This window comes from Chlorocebus sabaeus, chromosome 11, assembly GCF_047675955.1.
Source record: "Chlorocebus sabaeus isolate Y175 chromosome 11, mChlSab1.0.hap1, whole genome shotgun sequence".
In the NCBI taxonomy this organism is placed as follows: Eukaryota; Metazoa; Chordata; class Mammalia; order Primates; family Cercopithecidae; genus Chlorocebus; species Chlorocebus sabaeus.
In genome coordinates this window covers 19,142,238-19,156,386 of record NC_132914.1, presented here as the reverse complement: position 1 = coordinate 19,156,386, position 14,149 = coordinate 19,142,238, and the positions used below count along the sequence as shown (strand labels likewise).

At 38.1% G+C, this 14,149-nt stretch overlaps 1 protein-coding gene and 1 pseudogene across 1 annotated transcript in view; both read right to left on the bottom strand.

The window, feature by feature from the left end:
* The window catches only part of PIK3C2G (phosphatidylinositol-4-phosphate 3-kinase catalytic subunit type 2 gamma), a 383,353-nt gene that overhangs the window by 285,803 nt on the left and 83,401 nt on the right, over positions 1 to 14,149 (bottom strand). Inside the window, 1 exon segment of the mRNA XM_007967793.3 lies at positions 8,282 to 8,413. Coding sequence (XP_007965984.3) covers positions 8,282 to 8,413 — 132 coding nt within the window.
* Positions 11,278 to 12,282, bottom strand: LOC103218710 (zinc finger CCHC domain-containing protein 9 pseudogene; annotated as a pseudogene).

Genomic DNA, 14,149 nt, shown 5'->3' with positions numbered 1-14,149 from the left:
TTCCATCCCTCCCTTACCTGAAGAAAATCTGTCTTGGTATAACAGTATCGGGGGTCCAGTATTAGTAAGCTATGGATTAGTTTAATAGAGGTAAAGATTAAAAAATTATTATTGTAGTTTTCACCTTTGCCTTTCAAAGCATATGACCTTCACTCCAAATGGCCAAATCCCCAAATGCCTGGGAAAAGTTTTGCATTAGTGTTACGCAAAATGCAAGAGGAGGAAGAAGCTTATCCAACACGAAACTTGGAGGTCATATTGTTCTCCACAGCATTTACAGAAAATGTTTCTGTGCATGGGGAAGAGTCAACAGAGGTGAGGAAGGAGGATGTGCCATATTGGATAGGAGAACATGACAAAAGAAAAGCCCATCACTTCCTGGGAGTTTGGGAGGATGAGAAGTAGAAGGCAGAGAAAGGAGTCGAGTAAGCATGGCGGACACAGGTGTCCCAGTTTGCCTCTCCTCTGCTTTGGCAAGCAGGTGGGGAGAAGTGTGAGATCAGTGAGCAAAACATAATGCTGAAGGCAGAGGAGCTCCTCTTCTCACTCCCTGTTTCAGATCCTGGAAAGCAATCACCTCTTGAGTGGTTCTGCACTGCTTGTGGCATGGCCATTAAACTTGGTGTCCGTGATTAACAAGCAGGAGGAACTTGTGAGTTTAGCTTTTCTGGGCCTTCTTTGCTTTCTGTGTAGTTGAGGTGGGATCTGGAAATATCTAAAGATTTTCAAGAGGGAGAGTTTCCAGAGTTTCCCTGGTGGGAATAAGGGCTTCTGTAATAAGGGCATCTGATAGGACCATCCAACCTGGGGCCAACTGCGAGTCGTTGGCAAACCTCAGGAGGGTCTATGGTGCCTGTGAGAGCCTGAGTCACCCAGGGCTTTCCAGGAAACCTTGGCCAAGCTGGGGGAGCCCCAGTCATGAGCTGGAGACTTCAGCTGTAACAAGCATCCATCAGCTTAAAAAGGGGCTTTCATTTGGATATCGGAAGTCACCAGGGCAAAGGATCTGTTTTTATGTTTTTTGTTTTCTCCTTTTCTTATATATCCTTTCCCCCTCTTAGGAAGAGAGCCAGGGTATAAGAAATTTATCTGAGTGACCCAGCATTTTTATCCAAAAGAGACTGCATATTTCTAAAAGGACTAGTTAAAGTTACTGAACTAATACTTTATCATAGATGAAACTTTATTTCTTCTCATTAGTTACAGGGTGGGAGCTCATGAGGAAGAGTGTGATACATGAGTTGCATTATTTATTCATACCTAAGTTGTGGAATGTGTTATATTTGCATCCTTACTATATTTTTATGTCTTGGCTATGCTATACTCCAAAAATCTGAGTGATCTAAGCTGGTCTGGACAGAGGATGAGGGTTCTCAAGAATCTGATGGTAATTACTGTCCCTGGATGGAGTCTTGGATGTATTAACAGTCACCATGGCTTTAACCCTGAGGCACATGTGGCAGAGTGAAGTCAGAACATTTGACATAGGTGCGTGTATGGGTCAATGTATCAACAAATGCATGTCTGTTATCCCAGCTACTTGGGAGGCTGAGGCAGGAGAATTGCTTGAACCCGGGAGGCAGATGTTGCAGTGAGCCGAGATCATGCCATTGCAGTCCAGCCTTGGCAACGAGAGTGAAATTCCATCTCAAAAAGGCTAATACAATATTCATCTTAAAGCCATATATATATATGTGTGTGTGTGTATATATATATATATATAAATATTTATAACTTGAAGTCATATATATATAAATATATAATATTTAACTTAAAGTCATTCAGGGGGAAAAGGAAATAAATGTTTGGCGCTATTTTGGAGGTTCTTCACGTGTTTAATATTAGTTAATTTACTTTTTGATAACAAAATTTGCCTAAAAATCTTTTTAGATATTAGTTAATTAGTTAATTTACTTTTTGACAATAAAGTTTGCCTAAAAATATTTTTGTATATTGCAGGCATAATGGAGGGAATACATTTCCATGGACTTCTTTAAATAGAGAATATAAGGAAGATGAGGAAAATGAGATGTGAAATTGAAATGTGAAAAGATACATCTAAGTGTGTTGTTAGTTTTCAGAAAGAAGATGAAAATGAAAACTTTTATGACCGGGCAAATGGGGACCACTGGCCATTTTTTGAAGTATTCTCCTATGAAAACATTTATTATGTTAGTTAAATTAAACATTTCAAAGGCAGGAGACACAAAAAGAGAGTTTCATATAATGGAAAGAACACCAGACTGTGTCAGGACATCTGGAGCCTGTCTTTATTACCTTCCCTTTATTACCTTTTTTGAGCTTTTTGGACAAAATCAATGGTCTTCAGAGTTTACATAGAGCTTTGAGGTTCTGCTGGTAGTTAAGGGTGAACTTCAGAAAGATGGGAAGATATCAGTTAGACTGGGCTTTAGGTTTGTAAATTCTTCTAAAAAACACATCCATGGAATCACTCTTATACTTTGAGATTTTTTAATATGATGCCATTAGAAGAAGGACTACACTGCTAAACAGAGTATTTCAAAATATTTGTTCTGAAGTATCCTTAAGAATATTTTCAATTTAAATATATCATAGAAATTCATTGACTAGAAAAGCCAACACAAAATTTGTGACACCAGGAGAACAGATGGGCTGGTTTACCCTCTTTGGGCCCCATTTCCTCAAACAGTAAGGTAAGGTGTTTAAATAAAACAATTATCAATTTTAGCCGGACTATTCTATGTGCCCATTGCTGGCATCCTGGAGCCAAAGAATCTGTAGCTGGCAGGACCAAAAGACCTGATGTTATAAAATTCTTTGGGCGGCTGACTTTATTATGTCTAATAGGTTTCATATGTAAGAGTAGAGCCCAGGTAAGACTGAGCTGGAACTCTGTTGTGTTAGGCTCTTCTTGTGTCACTAAAAAGAAATTCCTGAGATTGCATAATTTAAAAAGAAAAGCCTGATTCTGCAGGCTTTACAGGAAGCAAGGTGCTAGCATCTGCTCAGCTTTTGGGGAGGCCTTAGAAAGCTCCCAATCATGGTGGAAGGCGAAGAGTGAGCAGGTGTCTCACATGGTGAGAGCAGGAGCAAGCTTTGAAGATGTGCCACACACTGCCAAACAGCCACATCTCGCAAGTACCCACTCACTCTCTCAAGGACAGCCACAAGCCATGAAGGACCCATCTCCATTGTCCAAACATCTCTCACCATGTCCTACCTCCAACACTGGAAACTACAATTCAACACAAGATCTGGAGGAAACAACATCCAAACTATATTATTCTGCCCCTGGTTCCTCAAATCTCATGTCCTTCTCGTATTCCAAAGTAAAATCATGCCTTCTCAATAGTCACCCAAAGTCTTAACTCATTTTAGCATTAACTAAAATGTCTGAAGTCCAAGTCCAAAGTCTTATCTGGAAATCAGTTCTTTCCACTTATGAGTCCACAAAATCGAAACAAGTTACTTCCAAGATAAAATGGGGGTACAGAAATTGGGTAAACATTCTCATTCCAAAAGGGAGAAATTGGCCAAAAGAAAGGAGTTACAGGTCCCATGGAAGTCTGAAACCCAGCAGGGCAGTCATCAAATCTTAATGCTCCAAAATAACCCTTGACTCCATATCCTGCATCCCAAGCACATTGATACAATGGTGGGCTCCCAAGACCTTGGTCAGCTCTGCCCCTGTGGCTTTTCTATGCTGAGTTTGTAAGCTGCTGATGGCTCTACCATTTCAGAGTCTGGAGAACAGTGGCCTACTTCCCACATCTTCACTATGCAGTGCCCCAGTAAGGACTCTGTGAGGAATCCAACCCCATATTTCTCCTCTGTACTTTTTTATTAGAGGTTCTCTGTGAGGGATCTGCCCCTGTAGCAGGCTTTTGCCTGGGTACCCAGGCTTTCCAATATATTCTCTGAAATCTAGCGGGAGGTTGCCAAGCTTCCTTCACTCTTGTACTCTGTGTGCTTGCAGTCTTAACATGTTGTGGAAGCTGCCAAGGATTATAGCTTGCACCTTACAAAGTGGTGGCCCAAGTGGTACCTGGGCCCCTTTGATTTGAGGCTGGAGCCAGAGCAACCTGGGTGTGGGGAGCAGTGTTCTGATGCTGCACAGGGCAGCAAGGTCCTGGGCCTAGTCCCAGAAACCATTCTTTCCTCCTAGGCCTCAGGTCTTGTGATGGGAGGTACTGCCTGGAATATCTCTGAAATGCCTTCAAGACATTTTTCACATTTTCTTGGCTATTATCACCTGGCTCTTTTTCAGTCACACAAATATGTCTAACAAGTGGTTGCTGCAAGTCCATTTCAACTTCTCTCCTGATAATGCTTTTTCTTTCTCTGCCACATGGTCAAGCAGCAAATTTTCCAAACTTTTACACTCTACTTCCCTTTTAAGTACAAATTCCAATTTTAAGTCATTTCTTCATTCCTGAATCTGAGATGAGGCTGTTAGAAGCAGCCAGGCCACCTCTTGGATGGTTTACTGCTTAGAAATTTATCTTGTCAGATACCCTAAATCATCATTCTTAAGTTCAAACTTCCACAGATTCTTAGGGCATGAACACAATGCAACCAAATTCTTTGCTAAGGCATAACAAGAGTGACCTTTGCTTCAGCTCCCAATAAGTTCCTTATTGCCATCTGAGACCTTGTCAGCCTTTACAGAGTCTATATCACTATCAGCATTTTGGCCACAAGTATTTAACTAGTCTCTCAGAAATCCCAAATTTTCTCTCATTGTCATGTCTTCTGAGTACTCCAAACTCTTTCAACCTCTGCCTGTTACCCAGTTCTAATACCACAGCCACAAATATCTTTATAGCAATACCCTACTCGGGTACCAATTTTCTGGGTTAGGCCATTCTTGCATTGCTGTAAGGAAACGCCTGAGACTGGGCAATTTAAAAGAAAAGAGGTTTAATTGGCTCACAGTTCTCTAGGCTTTACAGGAAGCATGGTGCTGGCATCTGCTGGGCTTCTGGGGAGGCCTCCAGAAGCTTATAATCATGGCAGAGGGCAAAGGAGGAGCAGGTGTCTCACATGGTGAGAGCAGATGGGAGGAGGTGCCACATACTTCCAAACAATGAGACCTTGTGACTACCTAGTCAATATCTCGAGGACAGGACCAAGTCATGAGATCTGCTCCTATGACCAAAACACCTACCACCAGGACCCACCTCCAACACTGAGGACCATAATTCAATATGAGATTTAGAGGGGACAATATCTAAATTATATCCCTCTTGTAGGGTAGTGAAGTGTTTACAGAGTGTTCATGGAGTTAGGCATGGCACCTAAGAGCAGGGAGGGAGGTGGCTTAAAGTAGTTGAAGCTCAGACCTGCATTCTAGTTCTTGTTCTATTCTAAGTAGTCTGGTGACCTACTGCTGGTTTTTAAATCTTCTTTCATCATAGAGTTCTTCATCTGTAAATGACATATTTGGACTAACTGAGGGTTTCCTGGATAGGAGAGAAAAACAATAAGAAATTCTCATCCACAGTTTTTTGTTGTTGTTGTTGTTATGATTTTGAAGATATAACTGAAACGATTTGATACAGTGGAGTCAGGGTTGGCTACTCAGGAAATTTTCTAAGGAATCTAATTGTTTTGAGATTAAGATTTATTTTAGACCGTTTTTGAACTTACGAAAAACATTCTAATTTTTCAAGGTTTTAGACTCACCTTGGGAGCTTTGAAAATACTGGTGCTCAGGCCAGGCACAGACCAATTAAATTAGAATCTTTGGGCATGCTTGGGCTTTGGGTTTATTTTTAAATCTCCTCAGAAAATTCTATTGTTTAATCGGGTTGAGAATCTCTGCTGAAGTAGCTTACCACAGTTTAAAAATGCTAAGTAACTATGATACTATTAATTTTGAACTTGAATAGGGGAGGAAGCTCATGGAAGTTGCTGAGGTGAGGATAACACTTTCTCACTACATTGTGGCGACATTACAAATGTAGATGCAGTGGAAGCCTTTTCTGCAAAACACAGGATTATAAAACTCCTGTGGGCCAAATTTGCCTTTGGATTTGAGACTTTTAAAAATAGAATTGAAGACAAGTTTGCATGCTTGAAACTGTAGAGGTTTATTTTTATTTTCAGACTTTGTTGATGCAGCCCTAACTGATTTATCTGAGTTTAATCACCATTGGTTTTTCTGAAACCCACTTCTGGAAACCACAAAGAGATAGGAAACCTTTAATTCTGCGTATTTTCAGTTGATATATGTGTTGGAAAAAATAATGATGTAAGCACTCATTATAGTTCCACATGGCTAGCTATGGGCAATTTGAACTATAATAAAAGACAGATCCAATACCAAATGTTTATGAGCAGGGATTACTCCATCAAAGGAAATGAAATTAAGTCACCAATTTGCTGTGATCTGGAAATATCTGCATCAAATAAATTGGGTTAGAATCTTTGTAACTTGAAGCAATGAGCAAAGTGGAGTCTTTGCAGTCTCCCAATTGCCCCATGTGACGTATTTCTGGTTTCTTAAAAATATCTGTATTTCCTTAAATTGTCTACCACAGGAGAAAAGCAGATTTTCTGATTTTCAGGAGAAACAGGGCATTTTTGAAAAATATTTAGAAATCCTTATTGAGTAATTGTTGAAGTGAGTTGTGTTTTTTGATGTCTCATTATCTACAATTTTGACATATCCCCTTAAAACAAATGCCACCTAGGATCAGTCCCAGATGCCATCTCTCACAAATGCTCATCTTCTATGACCACTCGCCTATAACATGCTTACCAATGGTAAGTGACATATGACAAAACAACATGGAGGTGGTATTTTTACTATCATAACCATCTGGAAAAATGTCTTGATGATTAGTTTTAAAGGCAAAAATATTCCTAAATTCTTGTATGTTTAGTGTTTATTGATTGCTACGTGTAAGTAGTGTGTTACATGTTGTGAGAGTAAAATGGACTTAAGCTTTTTTTTTTCAGTGACTAGCTAGAAATATTCTACAAAAAATGGTAGATCTTACAAATACTGCAGGTGAAACTTTAAGGAAACTCACTCAAGAGAAGGAAGGACACTTGTATAGCTGTTCCTAGTGAGAAAGAAAATAAAGTTCTTAGCATACAAATCATATCTTTGAGATGTCTGCTAACAGCAGTAGGTACTGCTTTTAGGGATAAACTGTGTCTTATAGACCTTGAAATCTTATTTCATTCTTTATCTCCTCTATAGGGACTGTTTTTTCCCTCAATTCAATTTAGTAAACAAACCTGTACTGATTGCCTATTTATATGAGGTGCTACGTTAGATGATAGATATGACAAAGATAAATACATTCCCCGTCCCCAAGGAACAATGGTATAGAAATGGGCTAAAGCATGAAAACAAATAACAGAGCAACACATACATACACACACACACACACACACACACACACACACACACAGAGCTTACATCAGAATTAATCCAACAAAGAAGATTTGAAACATCTATTATGGTTGCTGATCATAATTTTTTATATTGATTAGGTCTGGGAAATAAAAATTAATAACTTTAAAAAAATTTGTATCACCATATCTTTCTAGAACAGCAGAGGGAAAAACATACGTTATAAAAATATTAACATTACAATATATATGCTGATTTTTTTAAAGTCCCGAATTTTATCATTTGATTCTGAAGCAAGACTAGCCATGTGAAAAATGGTTGATTTTTAAAAAATATTTTTCCTTAATACCATAAAACATCATGTAATTGATTTTATCAAGTATTCTGAATATTAATATTTTCCAAGATTTATGGTTAAATCAATGCTTCATTTTGCAATGATCGTTAGTTCTGACAGAATATCTGAACTTATAATTGACCTAGTTTTCTGAAAAATATCACCTTAAAGTTACTAAATATTTCTTCTTGACAAGAAAAGGTCAGTAAGCCAGTTACCTTGTATAATTTTACTTTAGCCAGAATTCCATGACTTACATTCTTTCTAAATGATAGTATTAATCCAAATAATTTTGAATTACTAATTCCAAAGAAATCAGTTGGTCAGAAAAGAAAAAGTAATTGAGACTGGTCATGCCAATACCTTTTCATTATAAATGACCCCGCTGACAAGTTCAGCATGAGTCCTGTTTTGAAAGCCATTTCTACAATTTTACTTTTCAGTTCTGCTTTCAGCAGTCATGATTTATATTGAACTATGTCCATTTTAGAATAAAATGTCTTGATTTCCTCATTATGCCACATACTCCAAAATATTTACTTCTAAGAATGTTTTATTGAAATGATAGGCTTATTACTCACAATTGATACACTTACTCTTTTGGAAACAGTGGAAGACAAGTCCATGCCAGTAAATTTGCATTGTTGGTTGCACAGGCAATCCCAAACAGTTTTACAGTGAGCATGGATTCCCTTGGAAGTGACTTTATTTCGAGGGGAAAATTGATCCTAAGAACAAAAGAAAGAAGTAGCATTACCTACCCAATTGCACTGATATTTTAATGAAAATGTTCTTATAATGTACTGGTCTGGGACAAAGATATTTAACTATTTGAATTGAGGCTGCCTCTTGAAATTTTTTGTTTAATCTTATAAAAATGAAAATTCAACAGAAATATGTAGAATAGTGAGCTTTTGTTAACTGATGAAACTTATTCCTGATCATGTTGACATGTAGGTATATTTTTAAAAGTTACAATAACTTGAACATTTATTCTTAATCTGTTGCAAGCACAGATGAAAAACAGACTTAGAAAGACACTGTGTTAGGGAGTTGGAGGAGGCAGGAAATAACTCAAAATGATTCTGAAAGATTAAGTTAGCTATAATGAGGTGGAGATTTGGAAAAGAATATTCCAGAAAGAGGAAAAAGCACAGACAAGGGCATATATGGATGAACGACTAGGTGTGTCTGATAAATGGTGAACGGTTCATTGTGGCTAGAACAAAAGATGAAGTCAAGTTGATAGGGGAAATTATGGAGGATGTAATTAGAAAGACAAGTGGTTGCCAGAATGCTTAAGAGCTCTACATGCCAGGCAAAAGAATTTGAACTTTTCCCTAAAGTCAAAAAGAAATATTTGAAAGAGCCAAAGTGTAGAGAGTTTTTTGCCATTTTAAATGTGGACCATTCTGGATCATGATGAGGTCCTAGGAATTTGTGGGATGGTCACTGAAATGTAACACATATACAATCTCTGGATATGATAAGGTCAAGACTCTCTGAACTCAGATATTGGATGGATTATAGATATTAGCAAATAAAATTGGCTAAGGATAGACACAGGGTTTTTGATGGTGAGAAAAACTCGAGTTTGGGTTGAAGGCATCAATATACATAAGGAAGTATCCAGAAGGTCATAAATATTACTATAAGACTGGGTGGGGTATACATAGGTGGCATGATTGTTTGAGAAGGGGCTTTTGACAGAAAGTTTATATTGTGATTTGACATCCCTAATAGGGGCAGGGAGACATGTACCTTTCATTCTTTTCTGGAGTCATCTGAATTGTATAGAATTATATGATCAGGAGATGAAAGAAATTTTTTTCTTTCAATTTTCTCTGGAGATCAAGAGATGAAAGAAATGTTTTTTTCCTAGGAGCTGAGATGGGGAGATATGTTTACTAGTAGGTGAGAATGCTAAAGAGGAATGAGAAAATTGGAATAAAGTTTGGCAGACAGGGCCAGAGTCATGGGAGATAAATCATTGATGAATGGGAAGGATAAAGAGGAAAGAGACTTGAAGAGTGACTGAGCAGCTTTATGGGATGATACCTGATGGCCATGAGGTGTGAGGGAAATACACAGAATCTACTGGCCTTGTCATTCCTGGTTGAACTTTGATGTTAAATTGTTTGAGCAGTAGGTGATTATTAGAGTCCCAATGATGACCAAAGCCTGTTGTCCAACTGAAAGGTGCTGACTGAGGTTCACCCAGCTGAAGCTTCAGGTAATATTAAGCATCTTCTCACACTAGGAATTGGCTTTTTAATCTGGAGACTAGGGAGCAGTTTTTACCCTGGGTTTCAAATCAAACATTAGTGACTCTTTTTTTTCAGTGCCGGTACAGCATCCAACCTTGGGGATAAGGAGAAGTTAAGTTAAGTCAATGACCATAATTGAATTTGAGGAAGTACATCTCTCTCTCCTTCTCATGGTGTCCACTGAGATAATCAAATCCAGATCCAGCATGGTCATAGAGCAGTGAGCAGGATGAAAGACAGAAGAGCTATTTTAGAAGTAAAAAGCATAACTAATGTCTGACTGTTGGCATACCAGTGAAATAAGACAATAAAGAATTAAAGATGAATTCTAGTTTCTAGATTACAACAGATATTTTGTTTTTTTTTATTTTTATATTTTTATTTCCAGAATTTCTTTTTTTAGCTTTTATTTTAGATTGAGGGTACCTGTGAAGGTTTGTTATATAGGTAAACACATGCCATGGTGTTTGTTGTACATATTATTTCATCATCTAAGCATTAAACCCAGTATTCAATAGTTATCTTTTCTGCTCCTCTCCCTCTCCCCACCATCCCCCCTCAAGTAGATCCCAGTGTCTGTTCTTTCCTTCTGTGTGTTCATAAGTTTTTTTTTATTGTTATTATACTTTAAGTTCTAGGGTACATGTGCACAATGTGCAGGTTTGTTACATATGTATACACGTGCCATGTTGGTGTGCTGCACCCATTAACTCATCATTTACTTTAGGTATATCCCCTAACGCTATCCCTCCCCCTGCCCCCCACCCCATGACAGGCCCCAGTGTGTGATGTTCCCCACCCTGTGTCCAGGTGTTCTCATTGTTCAGTTTCCACCTATGAGTGAGAACAGGCAGTGTTTGGTTTTTTGTCCTTGCGATAGTTTGCTCAGAATGATGGTTTCCAGCTTCATCCATGTCCCTATAAAGGACATGAACTCATCCTTTTTAATGGCTGCATAGTATTCCATGGTGTATATGTGCCACATTTTCTTTTTTTTTTTTTCCGCAATAGAAAATGCATTTTTATTCCATATTTTAAAAATATAGACTCTCTAGCAACTTACAAATTTCTATTAAAATAATAAATTGATACTTTGAGCCAAGAAAACGATATAACCAAAAATTCATTTGTACCCTTTTTTAGGGGTGTTTTACATTTATGCATAATTTTGCTTTTATAAAAGATGATTGTTACAATCAGGTGTACAACTACTTGGTTATGCCTAAGTTCTGTCTCTTAAAATATGTTCTTTTAGAGAATCCATTTAATCATCTTATTCTTCAATTTTCTCCAAACAGTGCTAGAAGTACAATTTGATGGACAGAATAAACAAAATTGTTTTCCATCACACCCAGATCATACTGATATCTACAGTATAGTCCTGGCTACAAGGGAGCTCAACTCTAACTCGTGATGTGGGCCTGGTTTAGAAAGTAACGATGAGGTGGTAACTAATGATAGTGCTAGTTGTTATCAAAAATTAACAACTTTAGGTATTTTTGTTTTGGGTTTTTGCGGTTTAGGTGCATCCAAAATTTCTTCATAGTCTGCACTCATTCCCTTTGCCCAGCGACCAACTGTGACCATTCACTCTGAATTCTGACTTTCAGGGCAATCTTTCTTTAAATGTTCCACAAAGAGTCACAAAGCTTGCAGCTGCCACCATCAGCATAGAGTCCTTTGGGATTATCCAGACAAGATCTAGACAGGTGCCCCATTTCTCCACAAACAAAACATTTTGTGAAAGGAAATTCGCCAAGAGCCGGGTCTACCTTAGCCTTACACTTGGTTATTTCGTGCTCTGTGGACCCACACTTGTAACATATCCCAGTGCCCATGTTTTGATTTTCAAGGGCGGCAGGGCAATCTGCAATTCCATGACCAGGTTTTCTACAATGGAAACACACCATTGCATTTTTCTTTGTCGCTTGTCTTTTTAATCTTCTTCCTTCCCGTCAACTCTTTCTTTAAAACAACTGCAATTTTTTCCCTTACTTCCTCACTGTCTGTTGCTACAATTTGCCCATTGTGAACCATCTGTGAATTCTGTCTTAAGTATTCTATGAATTCATTCACATCTTCATTTAAGTACTCCTTTTTCTTTTTCTTCTTTTCATGTTTTGCTTGAGGTGCATCATTTTTGAGGGATAGCCTATTGGCTTCACGTTGTTTAGGATTTGGTAGGTTTTGGCTTGTTCCCTCAAAGGATCCCTTCTTCATGTCCTCCCATGATGTTGCAGGCAAGGGTCTCTTGTTACATGTGGTACTAACTCGGGCCCACCTGGTCATAATTCCATCAGAGGTACCTCACTGTGCTGCCGCGCAGCTTCTTACCGTGCACGAATCCCCCAGAACAGTCGAGTTCCACATTTTCTTAATCCAGTCTATCATTGATGGATATTTGGGTTAGTTCCAAGTCTTTGCTACTGTGAATAGTACCTCAATAAACATACATGTGCATGTGTCTTTATAGCAGCATGATTTATAATCCTTTGGGTATATACCTGGCAATAGGATGGTTGGGTCAAATGGTATTTCTAGTTTTAGATCCTTGAGGAATCGCCACACTGTGTTCCACAATGGCTGAACTAGTTTACAGTCCCACTAACAGTGTAAAAGTGCTCCTATTTCTCCACATCCTCTCCAGCACCTACAACAGATATTTTTAACTGATAGGGAACACAGAAGAAAGAGGAAATTGGGATGAGAATAATTAGTACAGTTTAGGGTATGATATTATTGAGTTAATGATAATTGTGAGATGCCAATACATAAACTGTCTGTGGAGAGGATGGGTCCAAGTTTAGATTTGTATATGTCTATGCTCAAAAAATGACCTTATTGACTAAGATGCATTTAATCTTTCTAAGTAATGCATTTAACCTTTCTAAGTCTTACTTTTCCTTTTTCACAAAATGGAACTGCTATTATATAACACAATATATGGCAAATTGTAGGTTGTATACCAGCATTATATTCATTTATTCAATCAGTATTATAATTATTTATATCAGCCATTGTGCATTTAGTACACTGGTTTGTAAAAAACACATTCCTTGTAGACAGATGAAATGTAAATGATTTGGCTTTGTGTCCCCACCCAAATCTCATCTTGAATTGTAATCTCCAGGTGTTGAGAGAGGGACCTGGGGGGAGGTGATTGGATCACAGGAGCAGTTTCCCCTATGTTGTTCTCATGATAGTGAGTGAGTTCTTAGAGATCTGATGGTTTTCTTAGTGGCAGTTTCTCCTGCTCTCTCTCTTTTCTTGCCACCTGGTGAAGAAGGTACTTTCTTCTCCTATCCCTTCTGCCATGATTTTAAGTTTCCTGAGGCCTCCCCAGCCATGTGTAACTGTGAGTCAAGTAAACATCTGTCCTTTATAAATTATTCACTCTCAGCCAGGGGAGGTGGCTCATGTCTGTAATCCCAGCACTCCCGCCAAGACAGGCAGATCACTTGAGGTAGGGAGTTCGAGACCAGCCTGACCAACATGGAGAAGCCCTGTCTCTACTAAAAATACAAAATTACCGAGGCGTGGTGGCACATGCCTGTAATCCCAGCTACTTGGGAGGCTGAGGCAGGAGAATTGCTTGAAACCATGAGACAGAGGTTGCAGTGAGCTGAGATCACGCCATTGAAGTCTAGCCTGGGCAACAAGAGTGAAACTCCATCTCAAAAAAAAAAAAAAAAAAAAAAATTACCCAGTCTCTTCTAGTATCTTTATGACAGTGTGAGAACTGACAAATACATAAATCTATCTAGACTTAATGGAGAAAAATAAAGAAAAGATTAGAGTGAGAAAAACCTTCTTTGTTAAGATCGTCAAATTTTAGATTAAAATATTAAATTGGATACCTATATGTTTAGGTATCCAAAACTAAAAGTGCTCTCTTTCTTTTCTTTCAAATTCTTTTATACTTGTCATATTCATGTAAGGTAATATGGACATATTTCTCAGCTTAAAAGAAGCTCTGAAACTTGACATAAAACACTGATGATCCTGTGGAATGCACAGCAATTTCTTTAATGTTCTTTCTTTCACCTATAATTGACTTTTTTATTCAGCTTTCATATTTCTGTGCTAGGATGAAAACTGTAATTTCACTTTATTTCTCACATGATCTAGAATGTTCCTTTTTTCCCATTAAGTCTGGCTTCTTCATGTATAACTTCACTTTAGTGAGTTTTTTTTAAT